Source organism: Ascaphus truei, chromosome 13, assembly GCF_040206685.1.
Source record: "Ascaphus truei isolate aAscTru1 chromosome 13, aAscTru1.hap1, whole genome shotgun sequence".
In the NCBI taxonomy this organism is placed as follows: Eukaryota; Metazoa; Chordata; class Amphibia; order Anura; family Ascaphidae; genus Ascaphus; species Ascaphus truei.
Window position 1 is genome coordinate 10,208,106 of NC_134495.1, and position 24,591 is coordinate 10,232,696.

The 24,591-nt window shown below is 45.1% G+C and overlaps 1 protein-coding gene and 1 long non-coding RNA gene across 8 annotated transcripts in view; one reads left to right on the forward strand and one right to left on the reverse strand.

Annotated features, from left to right (window-relative positions):
- The window catches only part of LOC142464833 (uncharacterized), a 45,555-nt gene that overhangs the window by 15,091 nt on the left and 5,873 nt on the right, over positions 1 to 24,591 (reverse strand). Inside the window, exons 4-7 of one of the 7 annotated variants that reach the window (XR_012787728.1) lie at positions 21,964 to 22,582; positions 16,512 to 18,180; positions 15,780 to 15,911; positions 14,120 to 14,625 (exon numbers count right to left, since the gene is read on the reverse strand). The exons of 1 other annotated variant lie outside the window; for it this stretch is intronic. This is a non-coding gene — a long non-coding RNA (uncharacterized LOC142464833). 5 more of the 7 variants (XR_012787734.1, XR_012787736.1, XR_012787727.1 and 2 more) reach the window with 5 other exon arrangements.
- Positions 1 to 24,591, forward strand: part of LOC142464831 (sodium/glucose cotransporter 1-like) — a 34,950-nt gene that overhangs the window by 7,638 nt on the left and 2,721 nt on the right. Inside the window, exons 4-13 of the mRNA XM_075568440.1 lie at positions 3,137 to 3,196; positions 10,986 to 11,090; positions 13,312 to 13,417; positions 14,531 to 14,611; positions 15,906 to 16,144; positions 16,705 to 16,840; positions 16,927 to 17,034; positions 17,489 to 17,639; positions 18,003 to 18,171; positions 23,398 to 23,613. Coding sequence (XP_075424555.1) covers positions 3,137 to 3,196; positions 10,986 to 11,090; positions 13,312 to 13,417; positions 14,531 to 14,611; positions 15,906 to 16,144; positions 16,705 to 16,840; positions 16,927 to 17,034; positions 17,489 to 17,639; positions 18,003 to 18,171; positions 23,398 to 23,613 — 1,371 coding nt within the window. The remainder of the gene's footprint in view (positions 1 to 3,136; positions 3,197 to 10,985; positions 11,091 to 13,311; positions 13,418 to 14,530; positions 14,612 to 15,905; positions 16,145 to 16,704; positions 16,841 to 16,926; positions 17,035 to 17,488; positions 17,640 to 18,002; positions 18,172 to 23,397; positions 23,614 to 24,591) is intronic.

Consider the following 24,591-nt stretch of genomic DNA (forward strand, 5'->3'; position numbering starts at 1 on the left):
ACAGGAAACGTCAACTTTGTTTTCAGGAATTTTTCTTTATTATTTTCCTGTAGCCTCTAAACTAAAGAGACACAGTAAAGTCTGTGTTGCCATGTCTAGCATTGCACACGGTTAGGTTATGGGAATAAAGAAAAACAATAAAAACTGCACACACTAATTGTGATAAAAAGTTATTTACGTATTATGATAATACAATCCTATAGTGCATATCAAACCAATAAGGAATAATATGATTAAAGTGCACTGAGTGGTTTAAGGGAACACAAAATCGTATTCCATTCAGTAAATAAGTGGTATATATTAAAACTACATACAAAAACCTTTACTCATTTGTAGAGAGTCTGCAGCCTATTAGACTGGATGGCTCGACATCACTCAGGAATCATGCAACAGAGAAAAAAACTAAGTGCACGACTCTCATAGGGTAAATAAGTACATATATTGTGACAATATAAAGTGTAAAAACATGCACATACAAGAAGGTTATTCAAACAAGCAGGGCATGCTTAGGGTAACATGTTACCACTTCTGGATGTAGATGACTTGCTACGTAAGGAGCCCTCTGCATGCACAGCCTCCGGTCCGGTCAGAAGCCTCTCATCTGTTGCAGCAGAAAGTATCCAGTTGTACTTAGTAGCAAAGTCCGTAACACAGTACCCACAGAGAGAGTGTCCGCAATAGAAACAATCGTTCCCTGATGAAGTAGAATAATCTACAAAACGCGTAGGATTGTTTACTATTGCGGACACTCTCTCCCGAAATTATCACCGTGTTTTTGACCCTGTTTGAGCTACCTGCGGGAATGTATAAGAAAAAAAGAAAAAACACAAAAGCGCACCAAGATTGAGATTTGATATGTATTGACAACAAATAAAGATAATAATATGCACTTACATATATAAAAACTTTAATGGTCCAGATCACGATCGTCACTTCTATTGGTAGGGCAACATATGGGATGAAGAGGGGGGGTTAATCTCAGTCCTCAGGAACAAGCCCCGCGCGCTGGGGCTGTATTCAGAGGCTGCGCTGCGTCTCTGCTTCACACGCTTGTCGGCGTGTTGATCTGCGTAGTGCGCATGCGTCAATTTTATTCAACATGTTATTGATATTTTTGTTTGTTTTTATGTCTTTTTTTACCTTGCACATGTTTTTCCTTTTCCTCCTTCTTTTCCCTTTCCCCTTTCCCCCCCCCCTTCTTCTCCACATCCATTTCTTTATATTATATGTTTTATGTTTAACTGTTGTATTTTTATGTGGTAGCACAATGTTTTATTAATACTACTTTTTTACATATATTTTCAAATGTATTTTATATGTGACACTTGTTAAAAGGGCCACCTGTAGGTATCTCTTTATGTATTTCCACTGGTGAGTGGCACTTTTGTCTTTTATTATCTAATTATTACTCAAAGTGCCACCACTGCAATACAGCATCAATATCCTGTTCATTTTAACATTAAGGGGCAGGCTTGGTGAAGTTGAACCATCCCCCTTTTCTATTTAACCAATAGTGGATTGGATGTTCTTTTATTGGTATTAACCAATCATCTATGTGGTATATAAAGGACCCCAAACAGGTGCCCCTGATATCGCCTGAGGAAGAATACTTTTGTATTCGAAACGCGTCGCGAAGGGTGTCGCTGGTCTGTTTATCACATACAGCCAGTCTTCACACAAGTGTTTTTATTGCTATTTTTTATTGCCATTTTCGATCGAAACGGAAAACGGGCGGGCACTTCCGGGACTACTATAGGGGGCCTCATTTGCCGCGCATGCGCACTACGCAGATCAACACGCCGACAAGCGTGTGAAGCAGAGACGCAGCGCAGCCTCTGAATACAGCCCCAGCGCGTGGGGCTTGTTCCTGAGGACTGAGATTACCCCCCCTCTTCATCCCATATGTTGCCCTACCAATAGAAGTGACGATCGTGATCTGGACCATTAAAGTTTTTATATATGTAAGTGCATATTATTATCTTTATTTGTTGTCAATACATATCAAATCTCAATCTTGGTGCGCTTTTGTGTTTTTTCTTTTTTTCTGGGACTTGGTATCGCGGTTGGAGTTTTCCTGCTGGGATCCATATTGGAGGTGGGGGCAGACACCTTCAACACTAAGAGCTGCAAGAGATTAGAGAGGAACCACCATTCCACTATCCTAAAGAGCAAGAGCGCGGACTGGACTCAATTTTCTGCGGGAATGTATACACTTCATTAATTACTCAACCGGCCGTCGCTGATTCTGCGGCGTGTCACAGTGACGTCATTAACCCGGCATACCATTCTGATAGAACGGAGGTCTTTTACTCTTCATCAGGCTCAGCCGGGGGTTAGAGGTGTAGGAGAGTTTGTTCCAGTGTTCCTTCTGTGTAACCCTGTGGGTACTGTGTTACGGACTTTGCTACTAAGTACAACTGGATACTTTCTGCTGCAACAGATGAGAGGCTTCTGACCGGACCGGAGGCTGTGCATGCAGAGGGCTCCTTACGTAGCAAGTCATCTACATCCAGAAGTGGTAACATGTTACCCTAAACACGCCCTGCTTGTTTGAATAACCTTCTTGTACGTGCATGTTTTACGCTTTATATTGTCACAATATATGTACAGGCAGTCCTCGATTATCCAACACAATGCGTTACTCAAAATGGCGTTGGATAGCGAAACGTTGTAAAGCGAAACACGCTTTCCCATAGGAACACTGTTTAAATGAAAGGTTCCGTTCCTGAAGGCATTTTTAATGCTAAAATACACAAAATATTTTACGCAGACAATAACATATGCAGCATACACATAAATTATATAGTGCATATACTGTATTATATATATAATATTACATAATATATAATATTATATAAAAATATAATATATTATATAGTATAATATATATATTATATAAACATAAACAACTTTGCAAAGCGTTGTAAGAGCGTTGGATAAGCCGTTTTGGCGTTGTAAAAATGAACATAGGTATGCATTGCATAGCGTTGGATAAGCCATTCGTTGTAAAACGAAGCGTTGTAAAACGAGGACTGCCTGTACTTATTTACCCTATGGGAGTCGTGCACTTTGTTTTTTTCTCTTTTGCATGGTTAGGTTATGGGCATCAGTATGTCTGACGTGCTCTGTGTTTCAGGCTCTGGTGATGATGGTGGTGCTTGGCTGGATCTTTGTGCCGATCTACATCAAAGCCGGGGTAAGTAAGTGACACCTGTCGTCTCCCAGTTATTCAGGAAACATTTAAATAATAAAGGGACGAGTAAGAAAGTCACCAGCCTCTCCCCAACATCTCCTAACCTTGGAAATGCACACTAGGATCCATTTGTCCATGTCACACACCAGAGCCCTCAGATTGTAAACTCTTTGGGGCAGACGTGTTCTCTTCATATAAATGTGTCACATTTTCCTTACACTGACCTGCCTGGTGCTGTATGAGAATAAAATGATTCTATGGTGCTAAGTGCATTTCTGAGAACTACAGTATATAAGAATAAAGAGTCAGGCATCAATGTTCGTATCAATATACGTGTTGGGTCCATGCGAAATGTCACAGTTACTATCAGTGTATATGTGCATCAGTCTGTGTACATGCATCGGTCTGTGTACATGCATCGGTCTGTGTACATGCATCGGTCTGTGTACATGCATCGGTCTGTGTACATGCATCGGTCTGTGTACATGCATCGGTCTGTGTACATGCATCGGTCTGTGTACATGCATCGGTCTGTGTACATGCATCAGTCTGTGTACATGCATTTTGTGGTATATGGGAGAGTGAACCCCGTGGTGTCCGGTGCTCTGAAAACCCACTGGTTAAACTGGGTGTAAAAATTATTAGAACAGTCTCTGACACATATGATGAAAAGAAAGGGCAACTAAACAGGCATAAAGATCCTATTGTGATTGAGACGGGTGAAAGGCATATATAGCGGGATAACAGACTTAAACCTGGGTGGGGGGCTAGTGCACAGGAGATAGTTGGAGACAAGATGAGAGGCAACCCTAAGCTACCCCTCTCGTGTACTCACGCGGCTATCGCCTGCTGCCCTTACCCGACCCGGTGTCTTCACTGCCCGTGCCTGGCCGGTCTCAGCTCCTCGAGCGCCGCGCTGGTATGTGACATCATCCCCGAGGGCCGACAGCAATGCTGTAGATGTTGATAGCGTGCGTTGCGTTTCAGCGCTCCTGGATGTCCCAAGAAAGGGCGCAGGGGGCGGGTCCAGACGCACTCATCGGAAGGGGAGGGTAGAAGCCAGCTCCCAGCTCTGGATAGTTGCCTGCGTGCTCCACGCAAATGGATAGAGTAAAAAATGTGGTTTGTAGGTGGTCACTGCAACAGGAACTCAGCCAAAGAAATAAATAAAATCATCTTTATTAAACTAGAGTGCTGCACATCACAGAGAACACCTCTGATGCGTTTCGTTCCGTGGTGGAACTTTATCAAAGAGTAAAAGATCTCTCACACTGATATCTTTTATATACAGATCCTCTCCCATGATTGGTCAAAACATAATTGCAAACAAGAGATAGCAATTAGTTAATTATGCTAATGGGTCATGGGAGGACTCAACAGAAACATCAGTGTTTGGATTGGACAAACAACAATAATCATGACATGTGAACAATTCAAAATTAAACATATAAATTAAAAACAAGAGCAAGTGATTGGCAGCATCTATGATATAAATGTATATCATATGTGTAAAAAAAGGGGAGAAAAAAAGGGGAAACATATAGAATTATAACCAAATGGAGAAGTACAAAAGCTATTTACTGAATGTAACATAATTAATACTTTAGTAATATGTTAAACTAAAGATATAAGTGCAACTACATACCATCAGTAATTACAAACCAATATAATTAAAAAGACATATGATTATACAATACTTGAAAGAATTTATACATAACCCTTATAAGAAAGGCAGAGGTTGTGGGTAAATATATAACAGTAATTAACCCTTATGAAGATGTATAAGATGTATCGAGAGACACACTCCCAAGACTCCCCACATAGTTAACCCTGAAGGAAGTGTTTTAACTCCCAATCAAGGTTAATCCCATGGGGATGGAGAGTGTTGAGAGTGTATATCCAATACATCTCTTGTTGATTAAGTATATTTTCCCTGTTCCCACCTCTAGGGTGGCATGGTATATGTTCTATAGCTTTAAAAGAGAAATTGTTGATACTGCCTTCAGAACATGATGTAAAATGTCTAGGCACAGGGTGATTTAAGTCTCTCTTTTTAATCAACCGTACATGCTCAGCAATTCTGGCTTTAAGGGGTCTTAAATAGCACAGCAAACACAAATATACAAAAACAACAAACATCTATCCCTTGTAAGGGCTAACTTACTTCCCTAGTCCCTTTCTGCAGGGCTGGAGGGATAATCCCATTAACAGCCTATTCCCCAAAATCTCAAGAGATACCTTAAAGCAGATGGCCCTTCATGTCAGTCTCTGGTAGGTTCCTGGGTCTCCTGTGTCCAGGAATATAGGTCTCTGGGTGTCTTGATCTCAGTTTCTCAGTCTTTCTGCTCAAGAACTCTTTCCTCTTGTCAGCACCCTTGTGTTCTGAGGAAAATCTCTCTCCTGTTGGAAACAGGAGGCTTTTCTTTACAAACTTAATTGGCCAGGTGGAGTCTAGTTAATTGCCTGCTGCACTTAACCAGATCCCTGCTGGATTTTAGAGGGAGTTTCTTCAACATGGATAAGTCCCTGTTACATACCTCCCCTGTTTGTGGGAAGCTCGGGCTTACCACGGCCGAAGCCCATCCTTCCACTCTCACTCGAGATATCTCTGCGGCTCGAATGAGAGTGGATGGAGGAAGAGAACCCTCAGTCTCACAGAGATTGTAGCTCTTTCTCCAGGTTATTAGTGTCTCCTCCAGAAGGTGCTGGAGATCAGCACTCCTCAGTCGCTCGAGGAGGACTTTTTCCAAGTACAGTCTTTCTACTGACTGCGTGGTCATGAAATTTTCCTTGCGTCAGGCGATCCTCTCTTTGTAGGCAGACTGTATGGCAACAGAAGCAGAGCGTTAACGCAAATAGCTTTCTCTCGCCATCTTTTCCGTGGACTCCAATTTAGCACTAAATGTCCATTCCTTGTAACCCTTTTTCAGGTCTTGCAAATCCTCTGTAAGCTTACTTTTGAATTGTCTGATGTCTGGAATCTATTTCTACTATCCTAGACTCGTGCCATATCATGGTATCACTTAAAGAGTATTCAAAAATAGTGATTTGAGTTTTCAGCTCTTGAAGCTCTCCTTCTGCACTTCTTTTTCCACTCAATGCAGTTGCCAGTTCAGCTTCTTTGGAATCGAGTTGAGATTCCACATCTCCCAGTTGACTCAGAGCAAGGCTTAAATCTGTTTCCTTTCCTCTATTTCTGATCTGTGGCTGCTGGTGCTCCTCCTGGACCTTGTCCAGCTCAAGCTGCAGCCAGGCCCTCTCATTGTCCATGTTGTCCAGCAATTTATGGGAATCGGCCATTTTGGCCTCATAGTGCAGTGTCAGGTTGGCCCCTTGACGAACGGACACCTCTTCACCCTCTTCCTTTTTGGCGAGCTGTATCTTGAGCTCAGCGATCTGCGTCTGCAGAGCTGCAAGTTGCAGTGCGTTTAGCTGACAGCTTTAGCTCTTCCAATTCTAGGCTTTGCTGCAAGTTCAACTCATCAGCGAGAGATCCATGTTTCTTGAGTGCATCCTGCAATTCTCCTCTCAGGGTCTTTATCTCTTCCCTGTGCTTTCTCTGAGCTTGCTTCCATGTCTCCTTCATTATATTGTGGAGCACTGTAAATTTCTTCGCTCGGGTCGCAGCTGCTTGCCTCAGTTTCTGGACCTTCTTGTGCTCCCTCTTGTACAGATTCACCTGGCCTCTAGCAATGCTCTGTTGATGCTCAGAGTAGCCTTCAGTTTCTCATGCTGCTCGGCGGGGACACACTGGGTAATCAGACGTTCCTGCAGCAGTTGTATTTCTTTAGCAGCCCACATATTTTCTTCCTGCAGAGACCGCTGCTTCTCCTTGGCAATCTGTAGGTGCGCACGCAGACCTTGCAGTTGGTTCTGCAAAAGGTGCTCTGCTTGTGCGTGTTGCTCCAATGCTGCAAACTTTTCATCTTCCAATAGTTTCTTTAATTTTTGTAGCTCGTGCAGCTTTTCCTTCTTTTCATTGACGTGGTCTGTCAAATCAGAATTTTCTTCTTTCAGCCATAAATTTTCTCTTTTTGAAGTCTCTGTAATATTCAGGGCCTCCTTGTAGTCCTCCTTCCATTTACGCACTTCTGATTTGAGACTCCCGTTCTCCTGGAGTGAGATTTCTATCTCTAGGTTGAGGGTCTGAAGCTCCTTCTGAGAGACTTTGAGATCCATATTAAGACCGAGGATAGTTTTTTAGATGTCCAGCTCCTCAGTCTGTTAAGTTCCTTTTTAGAGTCTTCCAGTTCTGTGCGGCAACTGCTGATCTCTTGGTGTGAGGCATCCAGTGCTATGCGGAGAGAATGAACCTCCTTCTGGGATATGTCCATCTCTGTCCGGACACTGTTGACCTCCTGGCTTGAGGCATTCAGTTCTATGCTGAGAGTGTGAACCTCATTCTGAGAGACTTCCACCTCTCTATGGCGATTGCAAACCTCTTGCATAGACTAATTTCTTTCAGTGCCTCGTCATACTTCTGTTTCAGGTTAGCAATCATTTTGTCAGATTTGCTCTGTTTCTACACCATGGTAGCATTAGTAGCGTTTCAGTATCTAGCTCAGTCTTGAGATCCGCCAATTCGGCCTTGGATGCCGAGTAAATTGCGAGCACAGTCTTCTGTAGCTCAGCATTAATTTCTCTCTCCGGTTTCACTTCTTCACGGAGCAGATCCCAGTTATTAATTAGCACACACAAACCCAGCAAGCTCAAACGCCCACACCCTTCTAATCTTGACTATATGTAATGTCACATAGAGTGCCACTGGGCTGTGGCAAGTGAATATAACAAACGACAGGGGGTACCCAGTGCTACATCCAAATGACAAAACATACATGGTAATAATTACAAGAAATAATGCTTTGGTACTAATAATAATGCTAATACTAATAATAATAAAATATGTTTTTTTAGTTAGATATTTTGGCCAAAGCATCACAAGCCTGCACACCAAATCGTCAAGGTAAACCATAATAAGTGCAATTCCTACACTACACTGCATCTGTTCCCTATACCTCTGTATGAGGGATAAGAACCATAATAGATTCCTTACCTGCAGCAAAATGAGAAGATCCACCATTAAAAAGGGGGAGGTGACGTGAGCTCTGGGGGAGGTGCTAACTAAAAAAACATATTTTATTATTATTAGTATTAGAATTATTATTAGTACTGAAGCATTATTTCTTAAAATTATTACCATGTATGTTTTGTCATATGGATGTAGCACTGGGCACCCCCTGTCATTTGTCAGATCCCAGTTATGCCTAGCAGCTTGCAGTGCATCTTCAGGTCTGATCAAGGGATCGTCACTCACTGGTTCCGGCTCCGCTTCCCTGGTATGGTTGGTTGACGGTTCCTCACTGTTGGCACCGGACAGACACTTCTTTGGGGTACACGACTTCTGCCTTGGGCCCTCTGGATATTCTGTCATCCGCGGGACGAATTCTCAATTTTCTCTAGGCTGCAGGGCATCTCGGACCCCCTTTTTCTCAGCTGGATCTGCGGACATGTCTGTTCCTTCCACGGTAAGTGAAGAACCGCTTTTCTTTTTCCTTTTTAGCCTCTTTGTTTGGACAACTCCGTCCCATCAGGAATACTGGGGGTTCCTTCTTTATTTGAACTTTCAGCAGTTTCACTGTATCCACCAGGCTTTTCTTGCAGTTGCGTTAGCTGGCGTAGATATTCAGTGCTCTGCTGCTCCCGCTCCTGCCGATCACATGCGTCAACATAGAGAGCGGTCTTTTTGGTACGTACCAAGTTCAGGCACCTTCACCATCCATGGGGTGTGTTGTGGGTGTGACTCTGTTCGGGTTCACCATAAGAGATATCTTTATCCTCATCCGTATCTTTATATGACCGGAAGGGCCACTCTTCCGTGGGGTAGGGTTCATTACAGGAACGCCACATCTTGTCCTCCATTTTGGCGGTATCAGGTGTATTTTGCTTCCTGACCTCGGGAGGCGCTGTTGCAGTGTAGTTTTCCTGCCTACATGTGTAGTCCTTTAATTCTGGTCACTGCTGCACGTGATTCTGTTTTGTTGCTCAGACTGTTGCAGGAACTTATGCTGGCAAAAGCACAAACATTTTCACAGGCAGTCTCCAGGGCCCCTTTAAACTTCAAGGGCCACCTCTCATCCCAACTTCTGACACCATATGTAAGAGATGTGTGCAGAGGTACACAATGGAGACCATTTTTAAGGTGAAATTAAAATAAGGCTTTATTGCCTGTTCCTTTAGATAGCACAGCAAACACAAATATACAAAAACAACAAACACCTATCCCTTGTAAGGGCTAACTTAGTTCCCTAGTCCCTTTCTGCAGGGCTGGAGGGATAATCCCATTAACAGCCTATTCCCCAAAGTCTCAAGAGATACCTTAAAACAGGTAGCCCTTCATGCCGGTCTCTGGTAGGATCCTGGGTCCCCTGTGTCCAGGAATATAGGTCTCTGGGTGTCTTGAACTCAGCATAGCCTTTCTGCTCAAGACCTCTTCCCTCTTGTCAGCACCCTTGTGTGCTGAGGAAAATCTCTCTCTTGTTGGAAACAGGAGGCTTTTCTTTACAGACTTAATTGACCAGCTGCACTTAACCAGATCCCTGCTGGATTTTAGAGAGAGTTTCTTCCACATGGATAAGTCCCTGTTACAGGGACACACTCTAGTCTCGAGTATCAGTATCCCTTTACTATGGGCGGCATTCTTCCTCTATACTTATCAGATCGGGAGGTTACTGAGGACCTGTTGATGTGCGTACACTATCTTCAGGGATCAGTATCCCTTCACTCTGTGCACTGTTTACCTCGTCCATACTTATTGGAGGGGGGCTTCACTAGGGACTCTCAGGTGAACTCCATCCAACTATGCTCCGGAGTCTCTACTCCCCCCTGAGCACTTGCCTTCTTCTCCTCCGTTCAGAGAACAATCTTTGTTCATTACTATGGGCTATCTGTATAGGGCACGTTCCCTAACTGAAAACAATAAAGGTGACAGGATATCCTTACTACACATAACTATACACTTACACCTATATACATAACTTACAGTGAGGCCCTCTCCAACTGCTACTACTGAGGAACCGGATTCTAGAATACTGGGGCACGCTAGAGATATCATCCCATCTCCCTGTAATGACATCACTGGTCACAAGAACTACTGGGGAGGGGCTATTCTTTCTGCAAGACACACTGTATCAAATAATGGGGAAATATGTAACTCTGTATTACCCCACACAGTTAACCCTCTAGGGTCATTACCTTAATCCCTTAACTACTAGAAGTCCCTAGCATCGGGGCTACATATCATTTTGTGTATACAGTATGTGTATCAGTCTGTTTATATGTATCAGTGTGTGTATATGTATCAGTCTGTGTATCAGTGTATATGTATGTATCAGTGTGTGTATATGTATCAGGATGTGTATGTATATCAGTGTGTGAATATGCTAAAGTCTGTGTATGTGCATCACTGTGTGTGTGGGGGGGTGTGTATATAGGTGTCAGGCTGTGTATATGTGTCTGTGTGTGTATATCAGTCTGTGTGTCTGTCAGTGTGTGAATATGTGCCAGTCAGTGAATATGTATCAGTCTGTGTGTATATGTGTCAGTCTGTATGTATATGTGTCAGTCTGTGTATCAGGCCAGTTTGTCAGTGTGTGTCTTTGTATATGTGTCAGGCTTTGTATATGTATCAGTCTGTGTATATATGCCAGGCTTTGTATACATGTATCAGTGTGTGCCTGTGTACTGTATATGTGTCAGTCTTTGTATATATATCAGGCCGGTGTTTTGGTCTCAGGTGGTGACAATGCCGGAATATTTAATGAAACGATTTGGAGGGGATCGGATCCGGATTTATCTGTCTGTTCTGTCTCTGCTGCTCTATGTCTTCACCAAGATCTCAGTAAGTTAGAGTGCTCTCTATAGTCCCCCCCCCATCCCCACTGCCAACACTCTCGCACTGCTCTCTATACAACCCCCCACTGCCACCGCTCTCACACTGCTCTCTATACCCCGCAACCCACTGCCAGCGCTCCCACACTGCTCTCTATACACCCCCCCCCCACTGCCAGTGCTCCCACACGCTCTCTATACCTCCCACTCCCTGCACTCTCACACTACTCTCTATAACCCCCCCCGCTGCCAGCACTCTGCCATTGCTCTCTATAGCCCCGCCTCACTGCCAGCGCTATCACCCTGCTCTCTATAACGCCCCACTCCCAGCACCCCCCCCCCCCCACTCCCAGTGCTTTCGCTGCTCTGTATAAACCCCTCCCAACTCCCAGTGCTCTCATAATGCTCTCTATCCCCCCCACTCCCAGTGCTCTCACATGGCTATCTATACCCCCTACCCCCAGCGCTCTCAAACTGCTATTTATAACCCCCACTCCCAGCACTCACACTGCTCTGTATAACCCTCCCCCCACTCCCAGCACTCTCAAATTGGTCTCTATAATCCTCCCCCACTCCCAGCGCTCTCACACTGCTCTCTATAACCCCCACACTCCTCTCACACTGCTCTCTATAGCCTCCCCCCCACTCCCAGTGCTCTTACACCTCTCTATACCTCCTCCCCCCACTCCCAGCACTCTCACACTGGTCTCAATAACACTCTACTCCTAGCGCTCTCACACTGCTCTCTATAACCTTCCATTCCCAGTGCTCTTGCACTGCTCCCTTCCGCTCCTTGTGCTCTTCCACTGCACCCTACCATCCCCCAGCTCTCTCCCACTGCTCCCTACCGCACCCAGTGCTCTCATCCTGCTTCTTACCGCACCCAGTGCTCTCATCCTGCTCCTTACCATACCCAGTGCTCTCACCCTGCTCCTTACCATACCCAGCGCTCTCACCCTGCTCCTTACCATACCCAGCGCTCTCACCCTGCTCCTTACCGTACCCAGCGCTCTCCCACTGCTTTCTATAACCCTCCCACTCCCAGCGCTCTCACGCTGCTCTCTATAACCCCCACTCCCAGCGCTCTCACCCTGCTCTCTATAACCCTCCCACTTGCAGCACTCTCACACAACTCTATCTAACCCCCTCACTCCCAGCTCTCTCACACGGCTCTCTATAACCTCCCCCACTCCCAGTATTCTCACACTGCTCCCTACGGCAAGCAGTGCTTAGACTGCTCCCAACTGCACCCAGCAGTCTCCCACTGCTCCCAGCACACTCCTGCTGCTCCCAACGGCACCCAGCACTCTCCCACTGCTCCCAACTTCACCCAGCAGTCTCCCAACGGCACCCAGCACTCTCCCATTGCTCCCTATGGCACCCAGCACTCTCCCACTGCTCCCAACGGCACCCAGCACTCTCCCATTTCTCCCTATGGCACCCAGCACTCTCCCACTGCTCCCTACCACACTCGGAGCTCTCCCACTGCTCCCTATCGCACCCAACTCTCTCCCACTGCTCCCTATCGCACCCAACTCTCTCCCACTGCTCCCTACCGCACCCAACTCTCTCCCACTGCTCCCTATCGCACCCAGTGCTCTCCCACTGCTCCCTATCGCACCCAACTCTCTCCCACTGCTCCCTATCGCACCCAACTCTCTCCCACTGCTCCCTACCGCACCCAACTCTCTCCCACTGCTCCCTATCACACCCAACTCTCTCCCACTGCTCCCTATCGCACCCAGTGCTCTCCCATTGCTCCCTACCGCACCCAACTCTCTCCCACTGCTCCCTATCGCACCCAACTCTCTCCCACTGCTCCCTATCACACCCAACTCTCTCCCACTACTCCCTACCGCACCCAACTCTCTCCCACTGCTCCCTATCGCACCCAGTGCTCTCCCACTGCTCCCTACCGCACCCAACTCTCTCCCACTGCTCCCTATCGCACCAAGTGCTCTCCCACTGCTCCCTACCGCACCCAACTCTCTCCCACTGCTCCCTATCGCACCCAGTGCTCTCCCATTGCTCCCTACCGCAACCAACTCTCTCCCACTGCTCCCTATCGCACCCAGTGCTCTCCCACTGATCCCTACTGCACCGGTGCCCTGCCACTGCTCCCTATCGCACCCGGCGCTCTCCCACTGCTCCATATCGCACCCTGCATTCTCCCACTGCTGCTTACTGCACCCTGCACTCTCACACTAGCAATTCCTGTTCTTTTCTTCCAGTCTGACATGTTCTCAGGAGCCATATTTATCCAGCAGGCAATGAGGATCAATATATACATCGCCATTGTTATGCTGCTCCTTATCACAGCTCTGTACACTGTTACAGGTGAGCCAAGTCCATACACAGCACCGTCACTACACGCCACCCACACTGCATGGTACTGTCATTGCATAGCACCCTTACAGCATGTGGGTATGTATGTGCATGGATGGATGTTTGTATGGATGTATATAGGCACATACGTGTATGTGTTGTAATGCACCTTTAACATCTGTGCTGCTAAGCTTTCCTGGCCTCTCCTGGCAGTGAAGGGTTAACCTGTTTTCCTGCCAGCCACTCGTTAGTGGTAATTATAAAGAAGAAAAACATGTTACCAGGAAAAAATCTGTATCCAGGGAGTCCGTGCAAATAAAGTGCACACGCGGTATCACCCTGCGGTAAGGAGCGATAAGGAGGAACAAGACCTGAGCCAAGCAGATATCACACACATTAACCCATCGTAAAATAATACAACCTCACGCAACGCACAAAGGTCACCCTGTGAGTGTCGCTGGCTTCCTGCAGCCCTCCGCTCCCCCATATCCTGGGTCCCCAGCTCTCAAACACTCAGATCGGGGGGAGCTTTCAACACAACCTGGACCTCCAGTCCTCAAGCCCCGGCAACAGGTCAGCTTTTCAGGATATCCCAGCTTCAGCACAGGTGGCTCAATCAGAGGCTCAGTAGAAGACTGGACCACCTGTGCTGAAGCAGGGACTGATTGAGCCACCTGTGCTGAAGCAGGGACATCCTGAAAACCTGACCTCTTGGGGGGAGCTTGAGGACTGGAGTTGAGCACCCCAGATTAGTGTTTTCATTTCACAATATCCATATGATCGAATCTCTGCGGTAACGTCACTTTATCAGCACGCCTGACACGGAGCACCTAATATTACCGCTAAATGTTACGTACGCAATGACAGTATTAATCCATGACAGGGGTCACAAATGGAATCGTAATGTAAATTCCTACATTCCTGTTATTGTAAAAGTGATGCTCCATTTTTCTATAAATAAGACAATACAAATGACACGATAATAAAATTTCTCACAGCTTTACACAGAAAGCTTCTGCCCAGTTATCAGGGTAGACTGGATCTGTTCAGGTGAAATGAAGTGAGCTGGTAACCCCCGTCCTTCCCTCTCTCCCCTCCTGAGCTGAGCATCTTCTCTCTCTGTAGGGGGTCTCGCTGCTGTGATTTACACGGACACTCTGCAGACCATCATCATGCTGGTGGGATCCTTCATCCTCATGGGGTTTGGTGAGTTGAAATGTCTGAAAGAAAGCTCATTAGAGACTGGGTTGATATGAGGGGCGCTCACGGTTACTAACCATTGGCTCCTCTCTGTTATTAGTCACTGATCATACACGGACTGCCGGCTCCTCTGTTACTGGTCACTGGTCTCACACTAACCACCGGTTAATCTCTGTTATTGGTTATCACGGGAGACCAGGACAATGCACCAGGATCAAGGCAGCACAGGACAAAGGCGTTCAATAAAGTGTATTTATTTAGTCCGGAGCCAACAGCACGACAGTCACAGAAAAGAGCTGAGACTCATCAAAACAGTGGTTACTTGGGGAATCCGAGCTAGCTAGGTGCTGGGCAGAGCATACCCAGAAGTACTTCAACGTCCGCAGGGGTTCTGGTCTCTCAAGACCTCAGGGATGCTATTTGGAGAAGCGCAAGTTCAAATCCCCTGCTCAGATCGGCACAAAGCCTCGCTCTGGGGTGTTTCCGGCCCAGCCTCTGAGGACACCGCTTAGTTAGCTTACAAGCTAACTCCAGAGAGAAATGTGGAGGTCAGGTCAGCTACACATTACATAATTTCCCCGTCTCCACTGAAAGGTATGGGAAAAGGGGTAGCAATCAATCAGCTCTGGTCAATAACAGAGCGAGGGTTCGCCTGCGATGGACCAATCTGAGTTGGTGTCGGCGTGGCTAGGACAGCCCGCTGGGGTGGAGAGCAAGGATTTGAAACCAGCCAGTGGGAACAGCACCTACGAGGCTCATACCCAGCAACGGTTGCCATAGCCGGCTGGATATCTTCCGCAGTGATAGGTGCATCAGTGTCTGGGAAGGACAAAGGCTCCGCTCTTTGAGCCAATGCATCCCAGACCCGAGTTCCGTTCATCCCCACTCTGACATTGTCCCCAGCACTGCACCTCGCCCTCCTCTATGAACGAAGCCCTGCTTCTCTGGTGTGCTGGTTGAGGTAAGTGTATTACCAGCCTCGCACATCAAGGAACGACAGAAATATATGCATCACAACGTTACACAGAATAAAGATTTACAAATACATAGCCCCATACAGTTTTGGGACATGAGCATCAATAAAGTGGATACCTCTGCTGAAACCTGGGAATCCGTCCAGGCGGATAGGGGCAATGGATGGGCTTAACCTTAACAGGAGCTGCATTGCCCTTACCATCACACTGGTCTCACGCTGACCACTGGCTCATCTATGTTACTGGTCTTGCACTGACCATGAGCTCCTCTCAGTTACTGGTCACTTGTCTCACACTGACTGCCGGCTCCTTTCTCTCTTTCTCAGCGTTTTCTAAAGTTGGAGGATACGAGGCCTTTATGGAAAAATATATGAAAGCCATTCCCACAGTGGTCAGCTACACAATTAATAACAATACCGAAACCATCACGATTGATGAGAAATGTTACACCCCGCGAGCTGACGCATTCCACCTCTTCCGGGACCCCATCACCGGGGACATGCCGTGGCCAGGACTCATCTTTGGTCTGAGCATCCTGGCTCTATGGTACTGGTGCACGGATCAGGTACAGATGGGACAGTCCAAAAACCGTTTAAACACTGTCTGGACTGTTCCTATTCATAAGCTAATGAGCATTTACATTCTCGATGAACGAAGAATAAAAACATGTACAGATAATGCCAAAATAATTAAAAAACTATAAACGAAGCATCCAGTGGTCTCAGACCAGACAACTTCAGCTTTATAACCCTTAAGGGTAAGATTTTTTTTTTAAATTAATTACGTATATAAAGTTTATTTTTTTTCTTATCAAACCAACTCTGCATTTTATTTAAAGAAAATTAAATGGTATTCATTTTGTAGTATTCCTGCTGTAATGAAAGAAACAATAATGAGATTATTAGGGAGTTGCAAAGTGTAGCAGACCCCACCTGTTATCTCTTCTGTGTGCTGGCTCTGGCACTGAGCTAAAGCTGCTGTAAAAGTGCAGTGTAGCCACCATTGGCCCAGCGCCTTGGCTCTGTGTTGGCCCAGCATTGGTTAAGTGTTAGCTCAGCATCACCTACACTCAGTGGAATGATGCAGGAGATACAAGTCTCATCCTCTGGTGCTTCGTTCTTACAGGTGATTGTGCAGCGATGTCTCTCAGCCAAGAACATGTCACATGTGAAGGCCGGATGTATCCTGTGTGGGTACCTTAAGCTGCTGCCCATGTTTCTCATGGTGTTCCCGGGAATGATCAGTCGCATCCTGTACACAGGTAAAAGGAGCTCCCAGTCCCGGAGACATTGGGCTGATTATGAGACGTTCCTGGACGTGACCACCATCTTCTTATTCTCTTGCCAGAGGAGATAGCTTGTGTGGTCCCCAGTGAATGTAAAAGATACTGTTATACTGAAGTTGGATGCACTAATATAGCGTACCCAAAAATGGTGATCGACCTGATGCCGGATGGTGAGCAACTTTTACCTGTTACTAAATCTGCTAACCAGTTTGCTGGGGGGAATCAAGAATAAAAATGATGAAGGGAGTTGTGCTTAGCTCACATTAACTGCTACATTGTGCTGAAGATATTGAGATGCTGTAGGTCAGAATTTGGGTATTCCTGCTGAAATCAGCCACAAAATTCACATAGGATGGGAAGCACATAATGGGACTGAAGTGAAATCCATTTGCATCCCCAAAGATAAATGTTCAAACTGTTACCAGTTTAGAGACATTACGGGGATGTTACAAAATGGGCGCATCAGACTTTACAGAAATGGTAAAAAACTGCGCATCTGATTAATAATTTTTCCAAGTAATGAGACATGACATGGGTTGTAGGGAATAGATCAGTAGAATAGAATCAGTAGAATAGATCCTGTAACTCGAGCTCCTTCATTCTCACTGTGTGGTCCTTCTTCAGGTCTCCGTGGTCTGATGCTCTCAGTCATGTTGGCCTCTCTTATGAGCTCGCTGACCTCCATCTTTAACAGTGCCAGCACCCTGTTTACCATGGACATTTACACCAGGGTCCGGAAGCAGGCGTCCGAGAAGGAGCTGATGATAGCAGGGAGGTGAGTGTCACTAATCTTATCCCCTGGCACTGAGCTGTTTGTGCACAATCACTGACCTCCTGCAATCTAATAGGTTCATGCTGAGTGAGGCTGACTGCTGGTTCAGGTTAGATGCTTCATTACTTTGATAGCTGTTCATTAAGGACCATCAATGTTTCACTAACGGATTAGTGCTGATTGGCTCTTGAAAAGGCATTATTATTGTCATGTGTTTTTGCTACTGGTAAAGCTGTGAGGAGAATATTTACTGTAACTCGTTGCATGTGATTGATTTTAGTCACATTTGTTTTTCTTGTTGAATATGTATTTCCTTTATTGCTCGCCATTTGTCCATCCTCCACCTCCTTCTACTCCTCATTGCAGGGTCTTCATTCTCTTCCTGATTGGAGTCAGCATTGCTTGGGTTCCCATCCTGCAGTCAGCAAATAGTGGGCAGCTGTTTGATTACGCGCAGTCCATCACCAGTTACCTGGGACCACCGATTGCTGCCGTCTTCTTCCTCGCTATCTTCATCAAGAGAGTGAATGAGCAGGTGAATTCCCTGTGGGAGAGGAGAGGTTTCCAGGGAGTGAGAAAAAAATATATATATTCTATTGTGTCTTTGACCTACTAGATACCCAAAAAGGTAAAAGGGTATCCAAGCAAGCAGACAGAGGGACCTAAACATGTAATTACAACCCGTTGCCTGTGCTTGGAGTGCCAGAGAATAATACAATCCTCTCCTATATACAGAGGGGATCACTTACATCTAATGTAATGGATAGTAAATTAGGTAATTGTTAATGTCACAATAATGCGAATAAAATATTCAGCATTTTAATACTATAGTACACAAAGGGTTAAAGTCAACTGGAATTCAAATGACATTTTAAAAGTGTCTGTTCTTCTTTTGGGTCATAGAGGCTATCAGAATTGGAATCTGGACAATATGAATGGGCCAACTTTATTGGGTAATAAAACCATAAAAGACCAATATGTTTATATTATGGATGTCTGGTGACAGTACCCAAAACTACCAGAGGCCCTGGGTGTCATCTTCAAAGGGGGCCATACATTCCTGAATTCCCCCCTCCTTTTTGAGTAGCAGAGAAGTTGACAAAAGGGTCACTATTCATTCTCAGGTCTTTCCTAAAAATAAAACATACAGAACACCTACCAGCTCATATTGAACCCCCAAAATAACCACAACATATATATAAGCATATAAGTTTCACAGAAGAGTGCTACTGAGCATAGCAATATATATATTTAAAACCAGAGACATAACATAAAACACAAAGCTCAGTGCACATCCAAAAAAACCTTATACACAGTACAGTGCCTAAATATACATGTATAAATAACTAATAAATAAAATGGTCTTTTAGTTTAACATTTTGGCCAAATTGTTGTAAGCCCTTGAGCCAACTGCACGGCAGACCACGTTTCAAGGGTCCCTAACACTAATATAGATTCTTAATAACCTGTGCATTGCCAGGAAGAATGATTTATAATAAATCTGTCAAAATTAGTTGCAAAAGTTCTAAGTCTGATTGAAGCTTTTATTAACCTATACATTACCAGGAAAAGCACTCTGTAATAGATTTGTCACAATCACACTGTAAGCAAGCAAGTTCCCCTGAGAGTGGGAGATGCCATGGAGTGAGCTTTTAACCATTTAAATGTGGGAGGGAGTGAGCTTCAATTAGGTAGGAGGTTGCCACCCTCCAATCAGCTAAGACTAGCTGAACAAGAATTATAAAACATACAGAACACCTACAAGCTCATATTGAACCCCCAAAATAACCACAACATATATATAAGCATATAAGTTTCACAGAGGAGTGCTGCTGAGCATGGCAATATATATATATTTAAAACCAGAGACATAACATAAAACACAGACAAAGCTCAGTGCACATCCAGAAAAACTTACGTATACTGTACGTATACACGGTACAGTGCCTAAATATACATGTATAAATAACTAATAAATAAAATGGTCTTTTAGTTTAACATTTTGGCCAAATTGTTGTAAGCCCTTGAGCCAACTGCACGGCAGACCACGTTTCAAGGGTCCCTAACTTTTGCAACTAATTTTGACAGATTTATTATAAATCATTCTTGCTGGCAATGCACAGGTTATTAAGAATCTATATTAGTGTTAGGGACCCTTGAAACGTGGTCTGCCAGTGTGCTGGGGGGGGGCATGGGATACCGGTGTGCTGATGTGGTGGTGCTGGGTATAGTGTACGTGTGTGTGTATACACGTGTGTGTATGTGTGTGTATACACGTGTGTGTATATACGTGTGTATACACGTGTGTGTGTATACACGTGTATGTAGACATGTGCGTGTGTAGACATGTGCGTGTGTAGACATGTTTATGTGTGTGTCTACGTGTGTGTGTGTGTGTCTACGTGTGTGTATGTATACGTGTGTGTGTGTACACACACACACGTATACACACAATGACGCTCCCCGCCATTCCCAGCCCCCATCAACACCATCAGCACCCACACATCAGCACCTTCGCACCTCCCCCATCGGCACACCCACATCCGCACCCCCACATCAGCACAAAACCCTCCCAAATCAGCACACCGATACAATCACCATCAGTACAGCCACAGCAGCAGTACCACCGCACACCGCCATGGGCCGCGTGGACCACTCCCCACCCAAATGCCACCCCCACACCACAAACATCCCGGGCAACGCCAGGGCTCTCAGCTAGTACATGTATATTTAGGCACTGTACCGTGTATAAGATTTTCTGGATGTGCACTGAGCTTTGTCTGTGCTTTATGTTATGTCTCTGGTTTTAAACTTTCCTAAAAATAAACATATCTTGGATCTGATATGATTCACAAGAGTCATGAATACAGCTTTGTGACATGTGAAATCAGGCGGACTAAACAATATCAAACATGCCACGATTTTGAGTCTGCAACGGTCATATATTTTTTTGCCCCTCAAAAGTTAGGAGTAGCCCTGCCAACACTGATTTCTATGCATCCGGAGAACTCACCCGAACACAATGATGTGGGTCACATTGTTCTAGGAGGTACAGAAAGAAAGTTATGGGTTATTTTTATACTCTGAGATATTTTGTTTAAAACTAATTCATTTCAGTATCCAAATAGACCTAAGGTTTTCGGACAGGAGACTAGAGAGACAAGGCTTCACCTCAGTCAGCCCTGGTGTAAGATGTTCTACTACTTCTTCAACTTCAATGGGTTTAAGAACCGCAGTTTCCTGAGGTCCAGATGTCGAACCAATGCAAGTGAATACTGTTCGAGGACCAATTAATTCTGAAGAAATAAGTCAGCGTCGCTCTGAAGATTTATGTTTGCATTGTGGCAACCCTTTGGTTCTGCGCCCCCCTGCCTGCTGTCCCCAACTGTTCGCGCCCTCCCCCCCCATACCTTTTTTCCAGTGTCAAATGACCCCGCGGTATTTGATGCCACGTTGCCATGGAGACGGGCGTCAAATGATGCAGCGGGGTCATGTGACATCACGTCATATGACCCGTGGTGTCATTTGATGCCGTGTTTCCATGGCGGGGTCACGTAACGTGAGTTACAGAGGCCTCAGGTGCTCCTCTGGCATTTCATTTAAATGCTTTGGGGAAGAGCGCGGGGGCTCTGTAACCCCCACAAAAAAATCTCACACCCCCAAGTTTGCGCACCCCTGATCTATCCAACTGCCTTAATAAACCTAGGAGGTCCTCGTCCACTGAAGGCCCACAAAGACAGAATACAGTGAATATGGTTCACTCTGACCAGCTACATTCTCTGTCTTAACCTGTATTCTTCACCACTCAAGAGGATATTAAAGTACCTATCAGGCATCCTCACGTTCTCTTGACTATTATTCTTAAGGAAGGTACTCGCCACATCTCTACCACTGCTATGATTAACTAAGGTGCAGGGGGAAGTTTCATGGACCTCGAATTTGCCAAAAATAACTTACTTCCGTCCAGACCCTCTCCTGTGAAGATGTTTCCAGTTATGCCGTGTATATCTTGGCTCATGGTTCATAACCCCCAAATTGATTTGAAAACCAGGACTCTTACTTTTCCTTCAGAACATTGTGAACTCTGTTGCCTTCTTTCAGACAGCTCACCTGATAACAATATATGGCATTTCTTCCACCACTTCAGGTACGCTACCACCACAAGATCAAGAATTTCAGGACATGTGTGACAAAAGAAATGCAGATAAGATTCCTCCACACCGACCATATGACTATCCAGTTGAATTATTGCTAGGTGCTGCCATTCCATTTGGGAGAATGTATTTCTTTCCTGAGCCTAAGTTAAAAGTTCAGCGAGAATACTTACAAGAGAACCTCTCAATAGGCTTCATCCGACCCTCTACTTCTCCTGCTGGGGCAGCTCTCTTCATCACTGGGAAAAAAAGACGGTTCTCAAGCCCTTGCATTGACTTCCGGGAGGTGAACAATATCGCCATTAAAAACAGATAACCGCTACTTTTGATCTCAGAACTTCTGGAGAGGTTAAGATCTGCCAAGATCTTTACAAAGCATGACTTCCAGGGAGTTTACAATCAAATTCGTATCCGACTGGGGGATGAGTTGAAAACTGCCTTCCAAACCCGCTATGGACACTATAAATACTTGGTCATGCCTTTCGTCCTCTGCAACGCTCCTGCCTCTTTTCAGCACTTTATCAATGATGCTCCTTGGGACCTCAGTTTAGTCCTAGAACAGCTTGCTTCACCCGCTTTTGAACCAGTTCATGAGCTTTGCTCGGTTGCTTTTTTAACAGCAATTACCACAGTGCGAAGAGTTGTGAGAATATTTACTATAACTAGTTGTATGTGATTAATTTTAGTCACATTGATGTTTTTCTTGTTGAATATGTAATTATTCTTGGTGGCGGCAGCGAATTGAGGTGTAGTGTGACTGTTTAGGGGGAGATTCTCCTCATTTTAGGGACCCTGCGGAGAGATAAGTGAGTCAGCTGGATAGTTATATGTATTAACCCTTGTACCATACACAAGCACAAGTCATATACGCACACCTGCCATTTGTGATAGTTAGTATAACTTTGAACTCAGTCCATGGTTTAAACAGTACATGGTATAAACAGTATTTATGCTAATCAAGTTAATTAACCATGAGCACACAGGAACTTTATTAAATGCACTTGCATTGTGAGTGTTCATATCTGTCCTCTGCTTCCCCTCCATCTCACACCTGGAAAATCCATCCTCCTCCCCTCCCAGCTTGGGATGGGTGTTTATGATAAAGCAGACGGCCCTTGTAACAGGACGGAGAAAACTGGCAAGAAGAGCGTTGTCATTGCGTCTATTTTAAACCCTCTTTTAGTGATCTCCTTTCACAGCCTATGTACAGCTTTCCTCCTCTGTTTACAATTAGGGGTGTAGCAAACTGGAACTTGTACTGAGGTTCATCTAGTGGTGAACTGTACCATTAACTTCTCTGCAAATGGTTTTACTATATAGATCTGGACACTGTTTTCCCTCTCTGAGGCAATAAACAGTTCACAATGACAAGCAGGTTTCGTTTGGCTAATTCTCCATCTTCAGGCTTGCTGTGTTGGTGGAGAGCACTGTGTTATTTTTATTTGTATGGCGCCAACATATTCCACAGCGCAGTACAATGTGGGAGGGAGGACAACACCATTGTATGATCAAAGTGTACATGTATGTTAAGACAAACTACGACAGTCGGAAGGAGGTCTGAGGTTTTGATGACCGCCCATAACTCATCTCTCTTCTTCCTTACACAGGGAGCATTCTGGGGGTTAATAATTGGGCTTCTTATCGGCCTCTCTCGGATGATCACAGAATTTGCCTATGGGACCGGGAGCTGCGTGAAGCCCAGTAACTGCCCGAAGATAATCTGCGGGGTGCACTACCTGTATTTCGCTATCATCCTGTTTACAGTGAGCTGCATCATTGTTGTGGCAGTGTCGTTTATGACCAAACCCATCCCTGATAAGCACGTGAGTGACAGAGGACAGTTATTGGGACGTGGGCACATGGGTATAATCACATTGGGGACACTCTTTATATCTATATTAATGTGACATTATGTGCACAGACATTTGGAGATTGCTGGGAAGTTGAGGTGCGTCCGGATTGTAAGCTTGCTGAGGGGCGATTATCCATGAAAGGGGTGTCCTACTAATGGATGATTTTATTACATGCTTAAAGAAGAGGCTTTTGTGTTCCGGAGAATACATGCACAACAACTATGAAAATCTTTTAGGTTGGCCCAATAAAATATTTCAGAACCTTCAAAACAGAAATTCTAGCGTCTTCCCGGATCTGTCTAAGAAACAGAATTCACTTAGGGTAAACATGTTCACATTGAGGATGGAGAATCTTTGGGAATGTATATGCCATCTCCTTGAGACAGGCTAGTTGACCTCCGACATGTTGGATGCTTTTTTACGACTCGTATTACATTTTGATAACCTCTGAAGTGCCCAATTCCCTGCTTTTCTCTCTCGAATCTTTGGAAAGGACAGACTTCTGTACCCAGATGCTCCTTCCATGTTCCTGCTTCAACATCCCTCTTCGTAATACTGAAATGGGACACATGCTAGGGAAAGAGTTCATAGCTAGACAGTTCCCAGTCATGATGTGCATTTCTCTTTGCTCCGCTCGATTCATATCAATAAGTGCCCTCAAAATTGGTCGGTCTGATAACCGGCATGCAGGACAATGAGTCACCAACCTGTTAGGTTCAGGGTCCATCTGTCCAATAACAGGCAGTCATCTCCTTCCTAACATCAGCTTCCCTTCTAAGAGTTTTATTAACCCCTTACATTACTGTCATGTTAGTGTCTAATCAGGGAACATGCAGAATTGTTACACTGTGACACAAATAAAAATATCTCAATCACAAATTCAAATAATGAAACCATATGGCTCAGTATTCCAGTCTTTGCCTTACTGACCCAAGTAAAGCGCTGACG